General features: G+C 26.7%; 1 protein-coding gene across 5 annotated transcripts in view; it reads left to right on the top strand.

Annotated features, from left to right (window-relative positions):
- Positions 1-4,468, top strand: part of LOC127288737 (CYFIP-related Rac1 interactor B) — a 93,725-nt gene extending 89,257 nt beyond the window's left edge. For 3 of the 5 annotated variants that reach the window (XM_051316395.1, XM_051316377.1, XM_051316387.1), the window contains 2 exons: positions 190-316; positions 626-1,211. In XM_051316395.1, the coding sequence (XP_051172352.1) occupies positions 190-316; positions 626-763 (265 nt within the window). In that variant the 3' untranslated portion in view covers positions 764-1,211. Of the gene's footprint in view, positions 1-189; positions 317-625; positions 1,212-4,317 lie in introns of those variants that run through there. The other 2 variants (XM_051316384.1, XM_051316391.1) reach the window with 2 other exon arrangements.
- The last annotated feature ends 13,785 nt before the right edge of the window (positions 4,469-18,253 follow it).

Raw genomic sequence — 18,253 nt, 5'->3', positions numbered from 1 at the left:
TTTTAATTAATTAATAAAAAAATTCAATCTTTAATTTCTATTAATTCTATTAGCATTTATTAACATAAAAAATAAAATTTTTATTGTTCATTAAATGATAATAGAATGATACGAAAAATGATACGAATTTGAAAATTAAAAATTATTTTTAAATAATTTTGTGACAATTTTTTTTTTCTATTTTCACAGTAACTTATTGGCTCAATTTCAACGTGAGGAAACGCAACTCTTTGTTCTGAGGGTGATGGTTGGACTTGTCATTTTGTATGATCATGTTCATCCCCAAGGAGCATTTGTTAAGGGATCAAATGTTGACGTAAGTGCATTTTAAATCATATACAATATTTCTCAATATGAAATACAAAAAATATATCAGAAAAAATTTTTTTTTCTCCAATTCTTTTATTTTACCTTTTTTTTTAAAAAAAAAAAAATTTTAATATTCTCAAAAAAAAAAATATAAAAATTAAAATATTAAGGAAGGGAAATTGTTAAAAATAGAGGAAACAATATTCAAAAATAATTAATAAAAAGTTAAAAATTGTTTTTAAAAAGAATTTTAAAAAAATAATTTTAGAAAATATTTACAAAAATATAATAACAAAATTTTTTTAATTATTTTAAGGTGAAAGGCTGTGTAAAATTATTAAAGGACCAACCGCCTTGTAAAAGTGAGGGTCTTTTAAATGCACTGCGTTACACAACGAAACATCTAAACGAAGTGAATACCCCAAAAAATATAAAAAACTTATTAGCAGCATGATTACCAAAGCAACGTGGCTGCTGTATTAGAAGTTAAAAGCAAAATGCAGTAAGTAAAAAGAAAAAAAAAAATATATTGTCGCCGAAAGAAAATTTTGAAGGTTTTTTTTTTTATTTTTATTATTATTATTATTTAATTTAGAGTACTGCGCAATCAGTTGTTGATTTTGACGAAAAAAGAGCAATGCAAAATCCATGACTATTATATGCAAGGAATTGGAATTTTGATACCATGAGGTAGAAATTCGAATCTGTTATTTCCATTTTCGCTGCTATTACTGCAATATTCATATATAAATATTCTTACAAATAATTTTTTTTCTTTCATTTATTATTATTTTCTCTAAGATTATGCACTGTTCCATGACAATCAATAAATCAATCGTAATTAAAAAAAAAACAAATTTCGATCCATTACATTATAATTATTTTCTTGTTGGAGAAAAAAATTCTTGGAAATTATAATAACATTATTATTGACAATAATTTAATAATAATAATAATAATAATAATAATTATTATTATTATTATTATTATTATTATTATTATTAATATTATAATAAATTTATTATTCCTAAAGTACACTGATAGAGAAAATAATGTAATTTTTTTAAAATTAATTTAATTAAAGAATTATTATTTATTTCAAATAATTTTTATTAAAATCAGTGTCTATATTTTTATAATTTACTTTTTTTTTTACATAATAAATTACAAAAACCGGTAACAAAATTAAAAAAAAAAAAAATTAAATCAACATGGCGACTAAATCAGAATTTTTTCACAAATTTATTTCACAAAATGAAAAGCACATATAAAATAAAAAAGGCAAAGAAAATGCAAAAGAGATGTTTAATCGCACGTTGTAAATTTCACAGATGTTTAGCATCTTGTTTTCTCTGTTATTACCTGAGTAAGTTATTATAAATATATAAGTCAGTAATAGAAATTAAGAAAACTGCAAAAAAAAAAGAAAAAAAAAAGAAAAATTGTGAGATTAATGTTAGTCAAAAAAAAGAGAAGAAAAAAAAATATGAAAATTTGCAAAAAAAAAAAAATGTACATAAGTGCTCGAAAGTGTAAACATAATAGAATTTATATAAATATATATCTATTAAAATATATTTCGTCACAACTGCCGTAAAAAAAAAAATTGTAGTCGACGAATAAACGCGATTATTGTAATTTAAATTAAAAAAAAAAAAAAAAAAAAAAAAAAAATTGTGAATTTGTAAAATTTGCAAATCACTTATGTCAAGATATATAAAGTAATATGATGGGAGAAAAAAATCTAATCAAGTATTGACACAAGTACCAAAGATATTTTTAATTGTATATTACAAAATTATTATGTATTACCATTTTATTACTAAAAAAAAAAAAAAAATGTAACTAATGTTACTATAGTGTAACTATGTTGTAACTAAAGTTACCACAATTGTAACGGCGAATACTATTTAAAAAAAAAAACAAGTCTTGCTCGATTTTATGACCATATCCGCGCAGAATGGAGTAATAGTGTGTAATTTAAAAAGGAAGTCAATTTCCCTAGATAACGTAATTCAAACTCAATGATAAAAAAATACAGATTTTTTAAAAAAAAATAATGAAAGTACGTCTTTTAGACTTGCATTCTTTCAACTTTTGAAAAAAAAAAAACTATATTTAAAAAAAAAAACAATTTGTAAATGTTTTTACCAATATTTACGAGGACTGAATTCAAGACTGGCTGTAAACCAGGTTAAATATTCCTACTTTTATTATTATTATTATTATTATTATTATTATTTTTATTATTATTATTATTATTATTATTATTATTTTTTTTTTTATTATTATTTTTATTTCTATTATTGAACGATCAAAGCATGATCATGTTTTAAACAGAAAAATTTTTATGAATGTAAAATCAAACTCAAATTTAAAATTTTAAAAATAACAATCTGTTAAGGAACCATTTTTAAAAAATAATCACAAAAGGAATTAAATTTTTTGTCGATAAAGAACATTTTTTTATATTATTATTTTGTATTCAATTTTAAATATAAATCAAATAAATGTTTTTACGAATTTATTATAATGTAAGATAAAAAAAAAATTTGCAAAAGTAGTTCTTTTTTTAAATAAATAAATTTTTTTTATAAAATCATTTTTGAATTTTTTTTTTTTTTATATTGGAATTTTGTAGTTAATTTTTTAATATATTCACATTTCCAAATAAAAGAAAAAAAATAGGTATAAAAAAAAAAAATAAAAATACTGTCAATATTTGTATAAAAGACAGTTTTCTTTTCATTGAACGAAAAAAATATTTTTAATTCAATCACATTGTGTGGGATATTGAAAAAAAAGGGTGTTAATAAACAGTATACAATAATGCTTTTATTTAATTATAGAAAATAGTGTAAAAAGGGGAAAATATTTAAAAAAAAAAAAAAAAAAAAAAAATTGCAATTGTGCGAATAATATATTCCTGGTATTGTCTGATAACGAAAAAGGATTTTTTTTTTATCTTCAATACTTGTAAATTCTCTTCCAAGTACAAAGGGCAAAAATGTCCCATTTGATGCAATTAACAATAATAACAATTATACTCACACGTCTTTATATATATATATTATAAAATTAATAATATCTGCTCCGAAAAAAAATATCTTTGCACCAAAACAAAAAAATAATAACATCTTGCAAAAAAACATATGTGTAAGTTATAAGCTATAGAATTGTAACAAAAAAAAGAGGATGAAAGAAAAAAAATCTGTAATACTTCGAATTACACATTACTTATTAAAAAAAAAAAAAAAAAAAAATGGAATTTTTTATACACATCCCCAGGTTTTGTTGATATTTTTTTGTTTCATAAATAATAATACTCGGTCTGATTAAAACACTTTTACCACTTATGAACAAAAATTACAAGATTTTAAAAATAAAAGAATTAAAAAAATAAAATAATTCGGAAACCGATTTTGAATAATAAATGTTTTTTTGTTTTTTCTCTGACGAAAATTGATTTTTTTCTGTCAGAGTAGAAATTTTTTTGGAATTTTTATTATCAGTATAGAAAGTCAATTTTATCCAGACAGAAATTTATTAAATTTTTTGTTTGATACATTATTAATTGAAATAATTAAATTTTATTTATTAATTATGAAATTTCTTACACGGATTTTTTTTCTAGTAGAAAATGTGAATTTCCGTCAGACAGAATTTTTTTTACATTTTTATTATCAGTAGTGAAAGTCAATTTCAGCCAGACAGACCATTATCAAAATTATTTGTCTTTTACTAAATTTCATTAAAATAATTAGTCTAACTGAAATTAAATTTACTACTGATAATAAAATTGGCAAAAAAAAATTTTGCACTCTGACAAAAAATGGCATTTTCTACTAATATAAAAAAAAATTTTCTGTCAGGTAAAATAATTTTCTCTTATATTTCAACAAAATTTGAAATGTTATATTTGAAAAAAATACAATATAAAATAGATAAAATTTTGACAATTTTTTTTTTATTTTTTGAATTTTTAATGGAAAATTTTGTTTTTCTTAGTTAATGGAAATATCAAGAGATGGCAGCGTATGTACAACAGAGGGAGGAGTCTCTCTAGTTATACGACGGGGGTAGTTTATGTCGACTCTCCAAGCATAGTTCTTTAGTAATACACACGGAATTTTCAACTCACGCCAAAATGTATTTTTTCATCAAGACCGTGAGTGAAAATAATCTAATTGAAAATCAAAATTTAATTATCTAATTCAAATGGATAACGAGGAAAAATTGGAGAATCCGGCATCGGACTCTCCAGAAAGGAAGTAAGTGAATTCGTTTTTCTTCTTCTTCTTTTTTTTTTTTTTTTTGATTTAAAGAAAATAATAATGTGAAAAACACGAGGTATCACAGATCGATATGAAAGCATCAAGCTGAAACGGCCTTTTAGTATATATGTGTGATGTAAAATTCATCCCCTTGCACCCCCTTCAAATACCTTTTATTGTAAAAAAAATTGTTTTTTAAAAATAATTTTTTTTTCACATAGATATCACAGAAGGTATTATATAATTCACTGAGGTTTTTTTTTAATTCTTTAAAGTGGTTGTTTACAATTTATATATATATGTGCAAAAATTGCATTCTGGAAAAAATTGCCCAAGGTAATTTTTTAGCTTTCGTTTTGTTTTTTTAATAATAATTATAATAATAACTAAAATAAATTTTTAAAAAATTAAAAATTATTAAATGTAAATAAATATTTAATTAATAAAATATTATTATTAATAATATAAATAATAATAAAATTATTAATTTTATTATTTAATATTATTTATTTATAAATATCATTTTGAAAAATATTTTATTTAAAAGAAAAAGAAAATTAATTGAATAACACTTTCAGTAAAGTTTGTTTTATATGAATGAATATAATTATGTAAATGCATCCAATTAACAAAGAGTAGCTTTTTATAATTTCAAATGTTTTTTTTTTCTTTCTTTTTTGTGTATATATATGTAATTCACTGGTGGCATTCGAATTATAAATTGTGTAATTAATAATTTTTAAAAGAAGTGTATTTTATTTAAATTAAAAACAAATTTTTTTAATACATTCTGAAATTAATAATGTATTCTTTAATTTTTAAATGTATAAAGTAGTTGTTTTTTTTATTAAAGAATGAATGTAATTTAAAAAAAAAATGCAATGTGCACGGAAAGAACATTTTTAAATACATAGTTTATATTACGAGTATTTTTTTTAAAAAAAGGCAGAGAAGCATTGAGGATTTTCTTTTCTAATAAGAGTGATGTTTACATTCACACATTCAAAAAGTATATGAAGCCTTTTTCAGTCTTCAAAAGACACGTATATTTTATGAACTCTCAAAAAGCTTTAAGATTTTCTTCTTCAAGATGAATTGAACTTTTTTTTTTTTTTTTTAAATTTTATGCATACACACAAAATAAATATAGAAATTCCATATTAAAAATAAGATATTTTTTAAAATGTTTTCAAAAATCTGTAATAGCTTTCATGGTGCTAATAGGGGTCTTCCTCTACTCGGATCGGGATGTCAATTTTTTTCTACACTTTTAGGTGTATTTTGTGCCAGAATATGCAATAAAATTTTCTGCCTAAGAAAAATTGAATTTTTTTGGTAAGTTTTTTTGCTTTTGGATGCGTTTTTGGTCATAAAATTGGTGTTCCTCTACTCGGATCGGGCTGTCAATTTTTTTCTACACTTTTAGGTGTATTTTGTGCAAGAAATTGCAATAAAATAGTCCGCCTAAGAAAAATTGAATTTTTTTGAAAATTTTTTTTGACCAAAAACGTTTTAATGGTCATAAAATTGGTGTTCCTCTACTCGGATCGGGCTGTCAATTTTTTTCTACACTTTTAGGTGTATTTTGTGCCAGAATATGCAATAAAATCTTCTGCCTAAGAAAAATTGAAATTTTTTGGTAAGTTTTTTTGCTTTTGGATGCGTTTTTGGTCATAAAATTGGTGTTCCTCTACTCGGATCGGGCTGTCAATTTTTTTCTACACTTTTATGTGTATTTTGTGCAAGAAATTGCAATAAAATCTTCTGCCTAAGAAAAATTGAATTTTTTTGGAACGTTTTTTATGCTTTTGGATGCGTTTTTGGTCATAAAATTGGTGTTCCTCTACTCGGATCGGGCTGTCAATTTTTTTCTACACTTTTAGGTGTATTTTGTGCCAGAATATGCAATAAAATCTTCTGCCTAAGAAAAATTGAAATTTTTTGGTAAGTTTTTTTGCTTTTGGATGCGTTTTTGGTCATAAAATTGGTGTTCCTCTACTCGGATCGGGCTGTCAATTTTTTTCTACACTTTTAGGTGTATTTTGTGCCAGAATATGCAATAAAATCTTCTGCCTAAGAAAAATTGAAATTTTTTGGTAAGTTTTTTTGCTTTTGGATGCGTTTTTGGTCATAAAATTGGTGTTCCTCTACTCGGATCGGGCTGTCAATTTTTTTCTACACTTTTATGTGTATTTTGTGCAAGAAATTGCAATAAAATCTTCTGCCTAAGAAAAATTGAATTTTTTTGGAACGTTTTTTATGCTTTTGGATGCGTTTTTGGTCATAAAATTGGTGTTCCTCTACTCGGATCGGGCTGTCAATTTTTTTCTACACTTTTAGGTGTATTTTGTGCCAGAATATGCAATAAAATCTTCTGCCTAAGAAAAATTGAATTTTTTTGGAACGTTTTTTATGCTTTTGGATGCGTTTTTGGTCATAAAATTGGTGTTCCTCTACTCGGATCGGGCTGTCAATTTTTTTCTACACTTTTAGGTGTATTTTGTGCCAGAATATGCAATAAAATCTTCTGCCTAAGAAAAATTGAAATTTTTTGGTAAGTTTTTTTGCTTTTGGATGCGTTTTTGGTCATAAAATTGGTGTTCCTCTACTCGGATCGGGCTGTCAATTTTTTTCTACACTTTTATGTGTATTTTGTGCAAGAAATTGCAATAAAATCTTCTGCCTAAGAAAAATTGAATTTTTTTGGAACGTTTTTTATGCTTTTGGATGCGTTTTTGGTCATAAAATTGGTGTTCCTCTACTCGGATCGGGCTGTCAATTTTTTTCTACACTTTTAGGTGTATTTTGTGCCAGAATATGCAATAAAATCTTCTGCCTAAGAAAAATTGAAATTTTTTGGTAAGTTTTTTTGCTTTTGGATGCGTTTTTGGTCATAAAATTGGTGTTCCTCTACTCGGATCGGGCTGTCAATTTTTTTCTACACTTTTAGGTGTATTTTGTGCCAGAATATGCAATAAAATCTTCTGCCTAAGAAAAATTGAAATTTTTTGGAACGTTTTTTATGCTTTTGGATGCGTTTTTGGTCATAAAATTGGTGTTCCTCTACTCGGATCGGGCTGTCAATTTTTTTCTACACTTTTAGGTGTATTTTGTGCCAGAATATGCAATAAAATCTTCTGCCTAAGAAAAATTGAATTTTTTTGGAACGTTTTTTATGCTTTTGGATGCGTTTTTGGTCATAAAATTGGTGTTCCTCTACTCGGATCGGGCTGTCAATTTTTTTCTACACTTTTAGGTGTATTTTGTGCCAGAATATGCAATAAAATCTTCTGCCTAAGAAAAATTGAAATTTTTTGGTAAGTTTTTTTGCTTTTGGATGCGTTTTTGGTCATAAAATTGGTGTTCCTCTACTCGGATCGGGCTGTCAATTTTTTTCTACACTTTTAGGTGTATTTTGTGCCAGAATATGCAATAAAATCTTCTGCCTAAGAAAAATTGAAATTTTTTGGTAAGTTTTTTTGCTTTTGGATGCGTTTTTGGTCATAAAATTGGTGTTCCTCTACTCGGATCGGGCTGTCAATTTTTTTCTACACTTTTATGTGTATTTTGTGCAAGAAATTGCAATAAAATCTTCTGCCTAAGAAAAATTGAATTTTTTTGGAACGTTTTTTATGCTTTTGGATGCGTTTTTGGTCATAAAATTGGTGTTCCTCTACTCGGATCGGGCTGTCAATTTTTTTCTACACTTTTAGGTGTATTTTGTGCCAGAATATGCAATAAAATCTTCTGCCTAAGAAAAATTGAAATTTTTTGGTAAGTTTTTTTGCTTTTGGATGCGTTTTTGGTCATAAAATTGGTGTTCCTCTACTCGGATCGGGCTGTCAATTTTTTTCTACACTTTTAGGTGTATTTTGTGCAAGAAATTACAATAAAATAGTACGCCTAAGAAAAATTGAATTTTTTTGGAAAGTTTTTTTGCTTTTGGATGCGTTTTTGGTCATAAAATTGGTGTTCCTCTACTCGGATCGGGCTGTCAATTTTTTTCTACACTTTTAGGTGTATTTTGTGCCAGAAAATGCAATAAAATTTTCTGCCTAAGAAAAATTGAATTTTTTTGGTAAGTTTTTTTGCTTTTGGATGCGTTTTTGGTCATAAAATTGGTGTTCCTCTACTCGGATCGGGCTGTCAATTTTTTTCTACACTTTTAGGTGTATTTTGTGCAAGAAATTGCAATAAAATAGTCCGCCTAAGAAAAATTGAATTTTTTTGAAAATTTTTTTTGACCAAAAACGTTTTAATGGTCATAAAATTGGTGTTCCTCTACTCGGATCGGGCTGTCAATTTTTTTCTACACTTTTAGGTGTATTTTGTGCCAGAATATGCAATAAAATCTTCTGCCTAAGAAAAATTGAAATTTTTTGGTAAGTTTTTTTGCTTTTGGATGCGTTTTTGGTCATAAAATTGGTGTTCCTCTACTCGGATCGGGCTGTCAATTTTTTTCTACACTTTTAGGTGTATTTTGTGCCAGAATATGCAATAAAATCTTCTGCCTAAGAAAAATTGAAATTTTTTGGTAAGTTTTTTTGCTTTTGGATGCGTTTTTGGTCATAAAATTGGTGTTCCTCTACACGGATCGGGCTGTCAATTTTTTTCTACACTTTATGTGTATTTTGTGCAAGAAATTGCAATAAAATCTTCTGCCTAAGAAAAATTGAATTTTTTTGGAACGTTTTTTATGCTTTTGGATGCGTTTTTGGTCATAAAATTGGTGTTCCTCTACTCGGATCGGGCTGTCAATTTTTTTCTACACTTTTAGGTGTATTTTGTGCCAGAATATGCAATAAAATCTTCTGCCTAAGAAAAATTGAAATTTTTTGGTAAGTTTTTTTGCTTTTGGATGCGTTTTTGGTCATAAAATTGGTGTTCCTCTACTCGGATCGGGCTGTCAATTTTTTTCTACACTTTTAGGTGTATTTTGTGCCAGAATATGCAATAAAATCTTCTGCCTAAGAAAAATTGAAATTTTTTGGTAAGTTTTTTTGCTTTTGGATGCGTTTTTGGTCATAAAATTGGTGTTCCTCTACTCGGATCGGGCTGTCAATTTTTTTCTACACTTTTATGTGTATTTTGTGCAAGAAATTGCAATAAAATCTTCTGCCTAAGAAAAATTGAATTTTTTTGGAACGTTTTTTATGCTTTTGGATGCGTTTTTGGTCATAAAATTGGTGTTCCTCTACTCGGATCGGGCTGTCAATTTTTTTCTACACTTTTAGGTGTATTTTGTGCCAGAATATGCAATAAAATCTTCTGCCTAAGAAAAATTGAAATTTTTTGGTAAGTTTTTTTGCTTTTGGATGCGTTTTTGGTCATAAAATTGGTGTTCCTCTACTCGGATCGGGCTGTCAATTTTTTTCTACACTTTTAGGTGTATTTTGTGCAAGAAATTACAATAAAATAGTACGCCTAAGAAAAATTGAATTTTTTTGGAAAGTTTTTTTGCTTTTGGATGCGTTTTTGGTCATAAAATTGGTGTTCCTCTACTCGGATCGGGCTGTCAATTTTTTTCTACACTTTTATGTGTATTTTGTGCAAGAAATTGCAATAAAATCTTCTGCCTAAGAAAAATTGAATTTTTTTGGAACGTTTTTTATGCTTTTGGATGCGTTTTTGGTCATAAAATTGGTGTTCCTCTACTCGGATCGGGCTGTCAATTTTTTTCTACACTTTTAGGTGTATTTTGTGCCAGAATATGCAATAAAATCTTCTGCCTAAGAAAAATTGAAATTTTTTGGTAAGTTTTTTTGCTTTTGGATGCGTTTTTGGTCATAAAATTGGTGTTCCTCTACTCGGATCGGGCTGTCAATTTTTTTCTACACTTTTATGTGTATTTTGTGCAAGAAATTGCAATAAAATCTTCTGCCTAAGAAAAATTGAATTTTTTTGGAACGTTTTTTATGCTTTTGGATGCGTTTTTGGTCATAAAATTGGTGTTCCTCTACTCGGATCGGGCTGTCAATTTTTTTCTACACTTTTATGTGTATTTTGTGCAAGAAATTGCAATAAAATCTTCTGCCTAAGAAAAATTGAATTTTTTTGGAACGTTTTTTATGCTTTTGGATGCGTTTTTGGTCATAAAATTGGTGTTCCTCTACTCGGATCGGGCTGTCAATTTTTTTCTACACTTTTAGGTGTATTTTGTGCAAGAAATTGCAATAAAATAGTCCGCCTAAGAAAAATTGAATTTTTTTGAAAATTTTTTTTGACCAAAAACGTTTTAATGGTCATAAAATTGGTGTTCCTCTACTCGGATCGGGCTGTCAATTTTTTTCTACACTTTTAGGTGTATTTTGTGCCAGAATATGCAATAAAATCTTCTGCCTAAGAAAAATTGAAATTTTTTGGTAAGTTTTTTTGCTTTTGGATGCGTTTTTGGTCGTAAAATTGGTGTTCCTCTACACGGATCGGGCTGTCAATTTTTTTCTACACTTTTAGGTGTATTTTGTGCCAGAATATGCAATAAAATCTTCTGCCTAAGAAAAATTGAAATTTTTTGGTAAGTTTTTTTGCTTTTGGATGCGTTTTTGGTCATAAAATTGGTGTTCCTCTACTCGGATCGGGCTGTCAATTTTTTTCTACACTTTTAGGTGTATTTTGTGCCAGAATATGCAATAAAATCTTCTGCCTAAGAAAAATTGAAATTTTTTGGTAAGTTTTTTTGCTTTTGGATGCGTTTTTGGTCATAAAATTGGTGTTCCTCTACTCGGATCGGGCTGTCAATTTTTTTCTACACTTTTATGTGTATTTTGTGCAAGAAATTGCAATAAAATCTTCTGCCTAAGAAAAATTGAATTTTTTTGGAACGTTTTTTATGCTTTTGGATGCGTTTTTGGTCATAAAATTGGTGTTCCTCTACTCGGATCGGGCTGTCAATTTTTTTCTACACTTTTAGGTGTATTTTGTGCAAGAAATTACAATAAAATAGTCCGCCTAAGAAAAATTGAATTTTTTTGGAAAGTTTTTTTGCTTTTGGATGCGTTTTTGGTCATAAAATTGGTGTTCCTCTACTCGGATCGGGCTGTCAATTTTTTTCTACACTTTTAGGTGTATTTTGTGCCAGAATATGCAATAAAATCTTCTGCCTAAGAAAAATTGAAATTTTTTGGTAAGTTTTTTTGCTTTTGGATGCGTTTTTGGTCATAAAATTGGTGTTCCTCTACTCGGATCGGGCTGTCAATTTTTTTCTACACTTTTAGGTGTATTTTGTGCCAGAATATGCAATAAAATCTTCTGCCTAAGAAAAATTGAAATTTTTTGGTAAGTTTTTTTGCTTTTGGATGCGTTTTTGGTCATAAAATTGGTGTTCCTCTACTCGGATCGGGCTGTCAATTTTTTTCTACACTTTTAGGTGTATTTTGTGCCAGAATATGCAATAAAATCTTCTGCCTAAGAAAAATTGAAATTTTTTGGTAAGTTTTTTTGCTTTTGGATGCGTTTTTGGTCATAAAATTGGTGTTCCTCTACTCGGATCGGGCTGTCAATTTTTTTCTACACTTTTATGTGTATTTTGTGCAAGAAATTGCAATAAAATCTTCTGCCTAAGAAAAATTGAATTTTTTTGGAACGTTTTTTATGCTTTTGGATGCGTTTTTGGTCATAAAATTGGTGTTCCTCTACTCGGATCGGGCTGTCAATTTTTTTCTACACTTTTAGGTGTATTTTGTGCCAGAATATGCAATAAAATCTTCTGCCTAAGAAAAATTGAATTTTTTTGGAACGTTTTTTATGCTTTTGGATGCGTTTTTGGTCATAAAATTGGTGTTCCTCTACTCGGATCGGGCTGTCAATTTTTTTCTACACTTTTAGGTGTATTTTGTGCCAGAATATGCAATAAAATCTTCTGCCTAAGAAAAATTGAAATTTTTTGGTAAGTTTTTTTGCTTTTGGATGCGTTTTTGGTCATAAAATTGGTGTTCCTCTACTCGGATCGGGCTGTCAATTTTTTTCTACACTTTTATGTGTATTTTGTGCAAGAAATTGCAATAAAATCTTCTGCCTAAGAAAAATTGAATTTTTTTGGAACGTTTTTTATGCTTTTGGATGCGTTTTTGGTCATAAAATTGGTGTTCCTCTACTCGGATCGGGCTGTCAATTTTTTTCTACACTTTTAGGTGTATTTTGTGCCAGAATATGCAATAAAATCTTCTGCCTAAGAAAAATTGAAATTTTTTGGTAAGTTTTTTTGCTTTTGGATGCGTTTTTGGTCATAAAATTGGTGTTCCTCTACTCGGATCGGGCTGTCAATTTTTTTCTACACTTTTAGGTGTATTTTGTGCAAGAAATTACAATAAAATAGTCCGCCTAAGAAAAATTGAATTTTTTTGGAAAGTTTTTTTGCTTTTGGATGCGTTTTTGGTCATAAAATTGGTGTTCCTCTACTCGGATCGGGCTGTCAATTTTTTTCTACACTTTTAGGTGTATTTTGTGCCAGAAAATGCAATAAAATTTTCTGCCTAAGAAAAATTGAATTTTTTTGGTAAGTTTTTTTGCTTTTGGATGCGTTTTTGGTCATAAAATTGGTGTTCCTCTACTCGGATCGGGCTGTCAATTTTTTTCTACACTTTTAGGTGTATTTTGTGCAAGAAATTGCAATAAAATAGTCCGCCTAAGATAAATTGAATTTTTTTGAAAATTTTTTTTGACCAAAAACGTTTTAATGGTCATAAAATTGGTGTTCCTCTACTCGGATCGGGCTGTCAATTTTTTTCTACACTTTTAGGTGTATTTTGTGCCAGAATATGCAATAAAATCTTCTGCCTAAGAAAAATTGAAATTTTTTGGTAAGTTTTTTTGCTTTTGGATGCGTTTTTGGTCATAAAATTGGTGTTCCTCTACTCGGATCGGGCTGTCAATTTTTTCTACACTTTTAGGTGTATTTTGTGCCAGAATATGCAATAAAATCTTCTGCCTAAGAAAAATTGAATTTTTTTGGTAAGTTTTTTTGCTTTTGGATGCGTTTTTGGTCATAAAATTGGTGTTCCTCTACTCGGATCGGGCTGTCAATTTTTTTCTACACTTTTAGGTGTATTTTGTGCAAGAAATTGCAATAAAATCTTCTGCCTAAGAAAAATTGAATTTTTTTGGAACGTTTTTTATGCTTTTGGATGCGTTTTTGGTCATAAAATTGGTGTTCCTCTACTCGGATCGGGCTGTCAATTTTTTTCTACACTTTTAGGTGTATTTTGTGCCAGAATATGCAATAAAATCTTCTGCCTAAGAAAAATTGAAATTTTTTGGTAAGTTTTTTTGCTTTTGGATGCGTTTTTGGTCATAAAATTGGTGTTCCTCTACTCGGATCGGGCTGTCAATTTTTTTCTACACTTTTAGGTGTATTTTGTGCCAGAATATGCAATAAAATCTTCTGCCTAAGAAAAATTGAAATTTTTTGGTAAGTTTTTTTGCTTTTGGATGCGTTTTTGGTCATAAAATTGGTGTTCCTCTACTCAGATCGGGCTGTCAATTTTTTTCTACACTTTATGTGTATTTTGTGCAAGAAATTGCAATAAAATCTTCTGCCTAAGAAAAATTGAATTTTTTTGGAACGTTTTTTATGCTTTTGGATGCGTTTTTGGTGATAAAATTGGTGTTCCTCTACTCGGATCGGGCTGTCAATTTTTTTCTACACTTTTAGGTGTATTTTGTGCAAGAAATTGCAATAAAATCTTCTGCCTAAGAAAAATTGAATTTTTTTGGAACGTTTTTTATGCTTTTGGATGCGTTTTTGGTGATAAAATTGGTGTTCCTCTACTCGGATCGGGCTGTCAATTTTTTTCTACACTTTTAGGTGTATTTTGTGCAAGAAATTGCAATAAAATCTTCTGCCTAAGAAAAATTGAATTTTTTTGGAACGTTTTTTATGCTTTTGGATGCGTTTTTGGTGATAAAATTGGTGTTCCTCTACTCGGATCGGGCTGTCAATTTTTTTCTACACTTTTAGGTGTATTTTGTGCAAGAAATTACAATAAAATAGTCCGCCTATGAAAAATTGAATTTTTTTGTCGATTTTTCTATTTCGGTAAATGATTTAAAGATGGTAATAGGGTTCTTCCCCTACTTGTATTTATTTATTTACTTAAGCAAATTCTCCGCAAACAAACAAATTGTAAAACATATATTTGTAAATAAAAATAACAAAAAAAAAAAAATTTATGCACTTAACCCGTTTTTAAATGCACTTGCCAGAGTGCAACACCCGCAAGACAGTGAATTTCTGCATTGGAACGCGAATAATATGTGAATTTGGACAATTTCCAAAGATGTTGACCCTTGGCACAAACGGTAATATTGACCCTTCTGTCGGCTGAATTTCAATTCAAATGGAATAAATGAGAGACTTTATTGTGAAGGCCGCTGTGAAATGTTGAGAAGGTTGTGTGAAAATTTTCGATTCTTAAAGTGACAAAAGGACATTTTACAATATACTGATAGGAATTTTTTTCTATTAGTAGAAAATGTCATTTTTCGTCAGACCAGAATGCAAAATATTTTTTGCAATTTTATTATCAGTAGTAAAAGTCAAATTCAGTTTAGACAGACATTTATCATTAATTATTTTAATGATATTTAGTAAAAAGACCATTTTAATAATGATATGTCTGATTGAAATTGACTTTTACTACTGATAATAAAATTGTAAAAAAAAATCTGTCTGACAGAATTTGACACTTTTTACTAATAGAAAAAAATTCCTATCAAAAATTTAATAATTAAATAATGAAATTTAATTATTTTAATTAAATTTATTTAAAAAATCAATTTTGATAAATTTCTGTCTGACTGAAATTGACTTTCACTACTGATAATAGAAATTTTAAAAAAATGACTACTCTGACGGAAAGTTACATTTTTTGCTGACAGAAAAAAATCAATTTTCGTTAGACAAAAAACTGTTTTGTTTGGTAATTTTATAATTAGTAGTAAATGTCAATTTTAGTCAGACTGAAATTTTCAAAATATTCACGTGTATCAGTAGTAGAGGTTAATTTTAGCTAGACATTTTTAAATTTTCTTTTGTTTCTAATATTTGTAAAGAAGGACAAGTTTTGTCACACAAAAAAAATTTGTCAGTAGTAAAGGTTTGATTTTCGTCAGACATTTTTAAATTCTCTTTTATTTTCAATATTAGTAAGACAAAATATTCTTGAATCAGTAAAAAAAACGACAATAGTAGAAAATAGCCAAATTTTTTAAATTACCATTTTCACAATCAGTAGTAAAATACATTTGTAGTCAGACAAAAATTTATAAAATTATTTTAAAAAATAATTTTTATTTTTACCATTAGTAGTAAAAGTGTATTATAGTCAGACTTAAGCTATATATATATATATATAATAAATTAATATTTGTAATTAAAGAAATTATTTATAAAAATATTTGAATGTTTTTGATAATGTGAAAAAAAAGAAAAAAAAAGCCGTATGTACATACACACATTTATGTACATAAAAGTGTGATATCCTTGTCCTTTAAAAGTGCAAATCATAAAGGTGACATGCGAATATTGCCATTGTTTCGGACCAGTGATAGCTAAGTCAGCTGACCTCTATATTATATCCAAACCCTCGATGCTCGACTGTGAAAAACCACTTGTCCTCAAAGAACCTCCTTCTCGTTATCTTCTATCCCTATCGTATGCCAAAGTGTTGCTCGATACCTTCTTTTCTATCATGTATCAATTTTAGAAAAATTGCTTTTTTCCATATAATCAATAATATTTTTTTTATTTATAAAAATTATTTATTTAATTTATTTATTTATGTATAAGGAAAAAATTTTTTTTCTTGAACAGCAAAAAATTTCACTAAAAATAGGAAAATATTTAACTAAAACAATTCGAAATTTTGCTATTCTAGTGAAACCTTTCGTTGTTACAGATAAATTTTTATTTTCATGTAATTTATAATATTAATTTTTTTTTCAATTTAATTTTTATTTAAATTAATTTAAATACTGAAATTTAATTTAATTTAAAAATCAATAACTAATTTTTTCAAAACAAAAAAAAGAAAAAAAAAAGTTCAGTTTAGCAAAAGAGTGATATTATTTGTGTCAAGTATATACATAGAAGAAATACTTATTCCAAACAGGTCGTGATAAAGAGGATTATATTCACCCCTTTTACGGTTTCCTTTTATGGTTTATTTCTTCTCATTTTTTTTTTTTTTTGCCCTCGCGTGTTAATAAATGGGCAATACATATACATATTATATCTAAGTATTGTTCCTTTTAAAAACTTTCTGGGGAGAAAAAAAGAAAATTAGTATGAATAAGAAAAGGAAGTTCTTTTAATATAATTTAAATGTTAATTAAAAAAAAAAATAACACTAGTATAATAATATTATTTTATATAAAAATAAATTAAATAAATAAAATTTAAATTAAATAAATATTAAATACACAGAAAATTAAAAGGCATGAAAATAAGCTGCAACGCTTATTATTTTAATCCAATTTTAATTATTTTAATCCATTTTGGTATTTTTGATATTTTTGCAAATAAAAAAAAAAAAATAAAATAAGCAAAATTGGATTAAAATAATAAGCGTTGCAATTTATTTTAATACCTTATAATTTTCTGTGTATTGAAAAAAAATATTGACTTTGCAATTGTATTATTTTATTTTTAATAACTTAAATCAATTATTAATAATAATATCAATAATAATATTATTAATAATAATAGAAATAATTTATTTATTTATTAAAATAATATTAATAATAATAAAAATAATATAATAACAATATAATATGCGAAAGGGCATTTTTAATTTTGTAAATCTATGTACATTACTAAATAAATAAATAAATAATATTAATAATAATAATAATAATGGAATGACTGCAGGAAAAAAATAAACATAATTTTTTTCCTGGATACAAATTTATATTATAAAATTTCTTATAGCAAATAATTAGACTAATTAAAAATTAAATTATTATTATAATAATTAATTAATTATAATTAGGTATTTAATTTAATTTAATTTAATTTAATTCTTCAGTATTAATAAATTGCCTTTTTTCGTTTATTTTTGTAATAAATAAATAAAATTTTTCAATAGCTGTTAATTTTTGTTTTTTTATTTCATTTTTTTTTTTATTTATTGAAATCAAAAATTTTAGGATTACGATGATGATTTGAAATTTACTGGATACAATTCTGAGCGCAGCTCTTTAAATGTAAACCAATGAGAATTGAGGAATAACTTCACGTGGTGTATATCACGTGACTATAGAGAATCGCGAGGCGCGATGTCAAGGGTCGTTTTCTGCCGGCTGACACAGTTCGACTTGAATCTTTGCGGTGTATGTTTTGAGTTAAATTTTCCTTCTTTTTTTTTGAGTATAAATACATATATATATATAAATTACCTCCACACGTGTATAAAAAAAAATTTCCTTTTTTTAAAAATTAATCTTATAAATAATATTAAATAATAGAATTTTTTTTTTTGTCTTTCATGAAAAAAAATATATATATTTCTTTTTTTTTCCTAAACAAATCTACTCAATAATATTGAAAATTTTTTGCCAATATATGTGTTTCAAATTGAAGTGACAACAAAAAAGTGTACTTGTGTATGTGTACATATAATCACGTGGAATTGCATAATGCATTTCGGTAAAGAAAAAGACAAATGATTTTTCTT

This window comes from Leptopilina boulardi, unplaced genomic scaffold, assembly GCF_019393585.1.
Source record: "Leptopilina boulardi isolate dan_hultmark-lab unplaced genomic scaffold, ZJU_Lbou_2.1 LbouV2_123, whole genome shotgun sequence".
In the NCBI taxonomy this organism is placed as follows: Eukaryota; Metazoa; Arthropoda; class Insecta; order Hymenoptera; family Figitidae; genus Leptopilina; species Leptopilina boulardi.
Note: the sequence above shows the minus strand (reverse complement) of the source record. Positions and strands in the feature narration are given on the sequence as shown.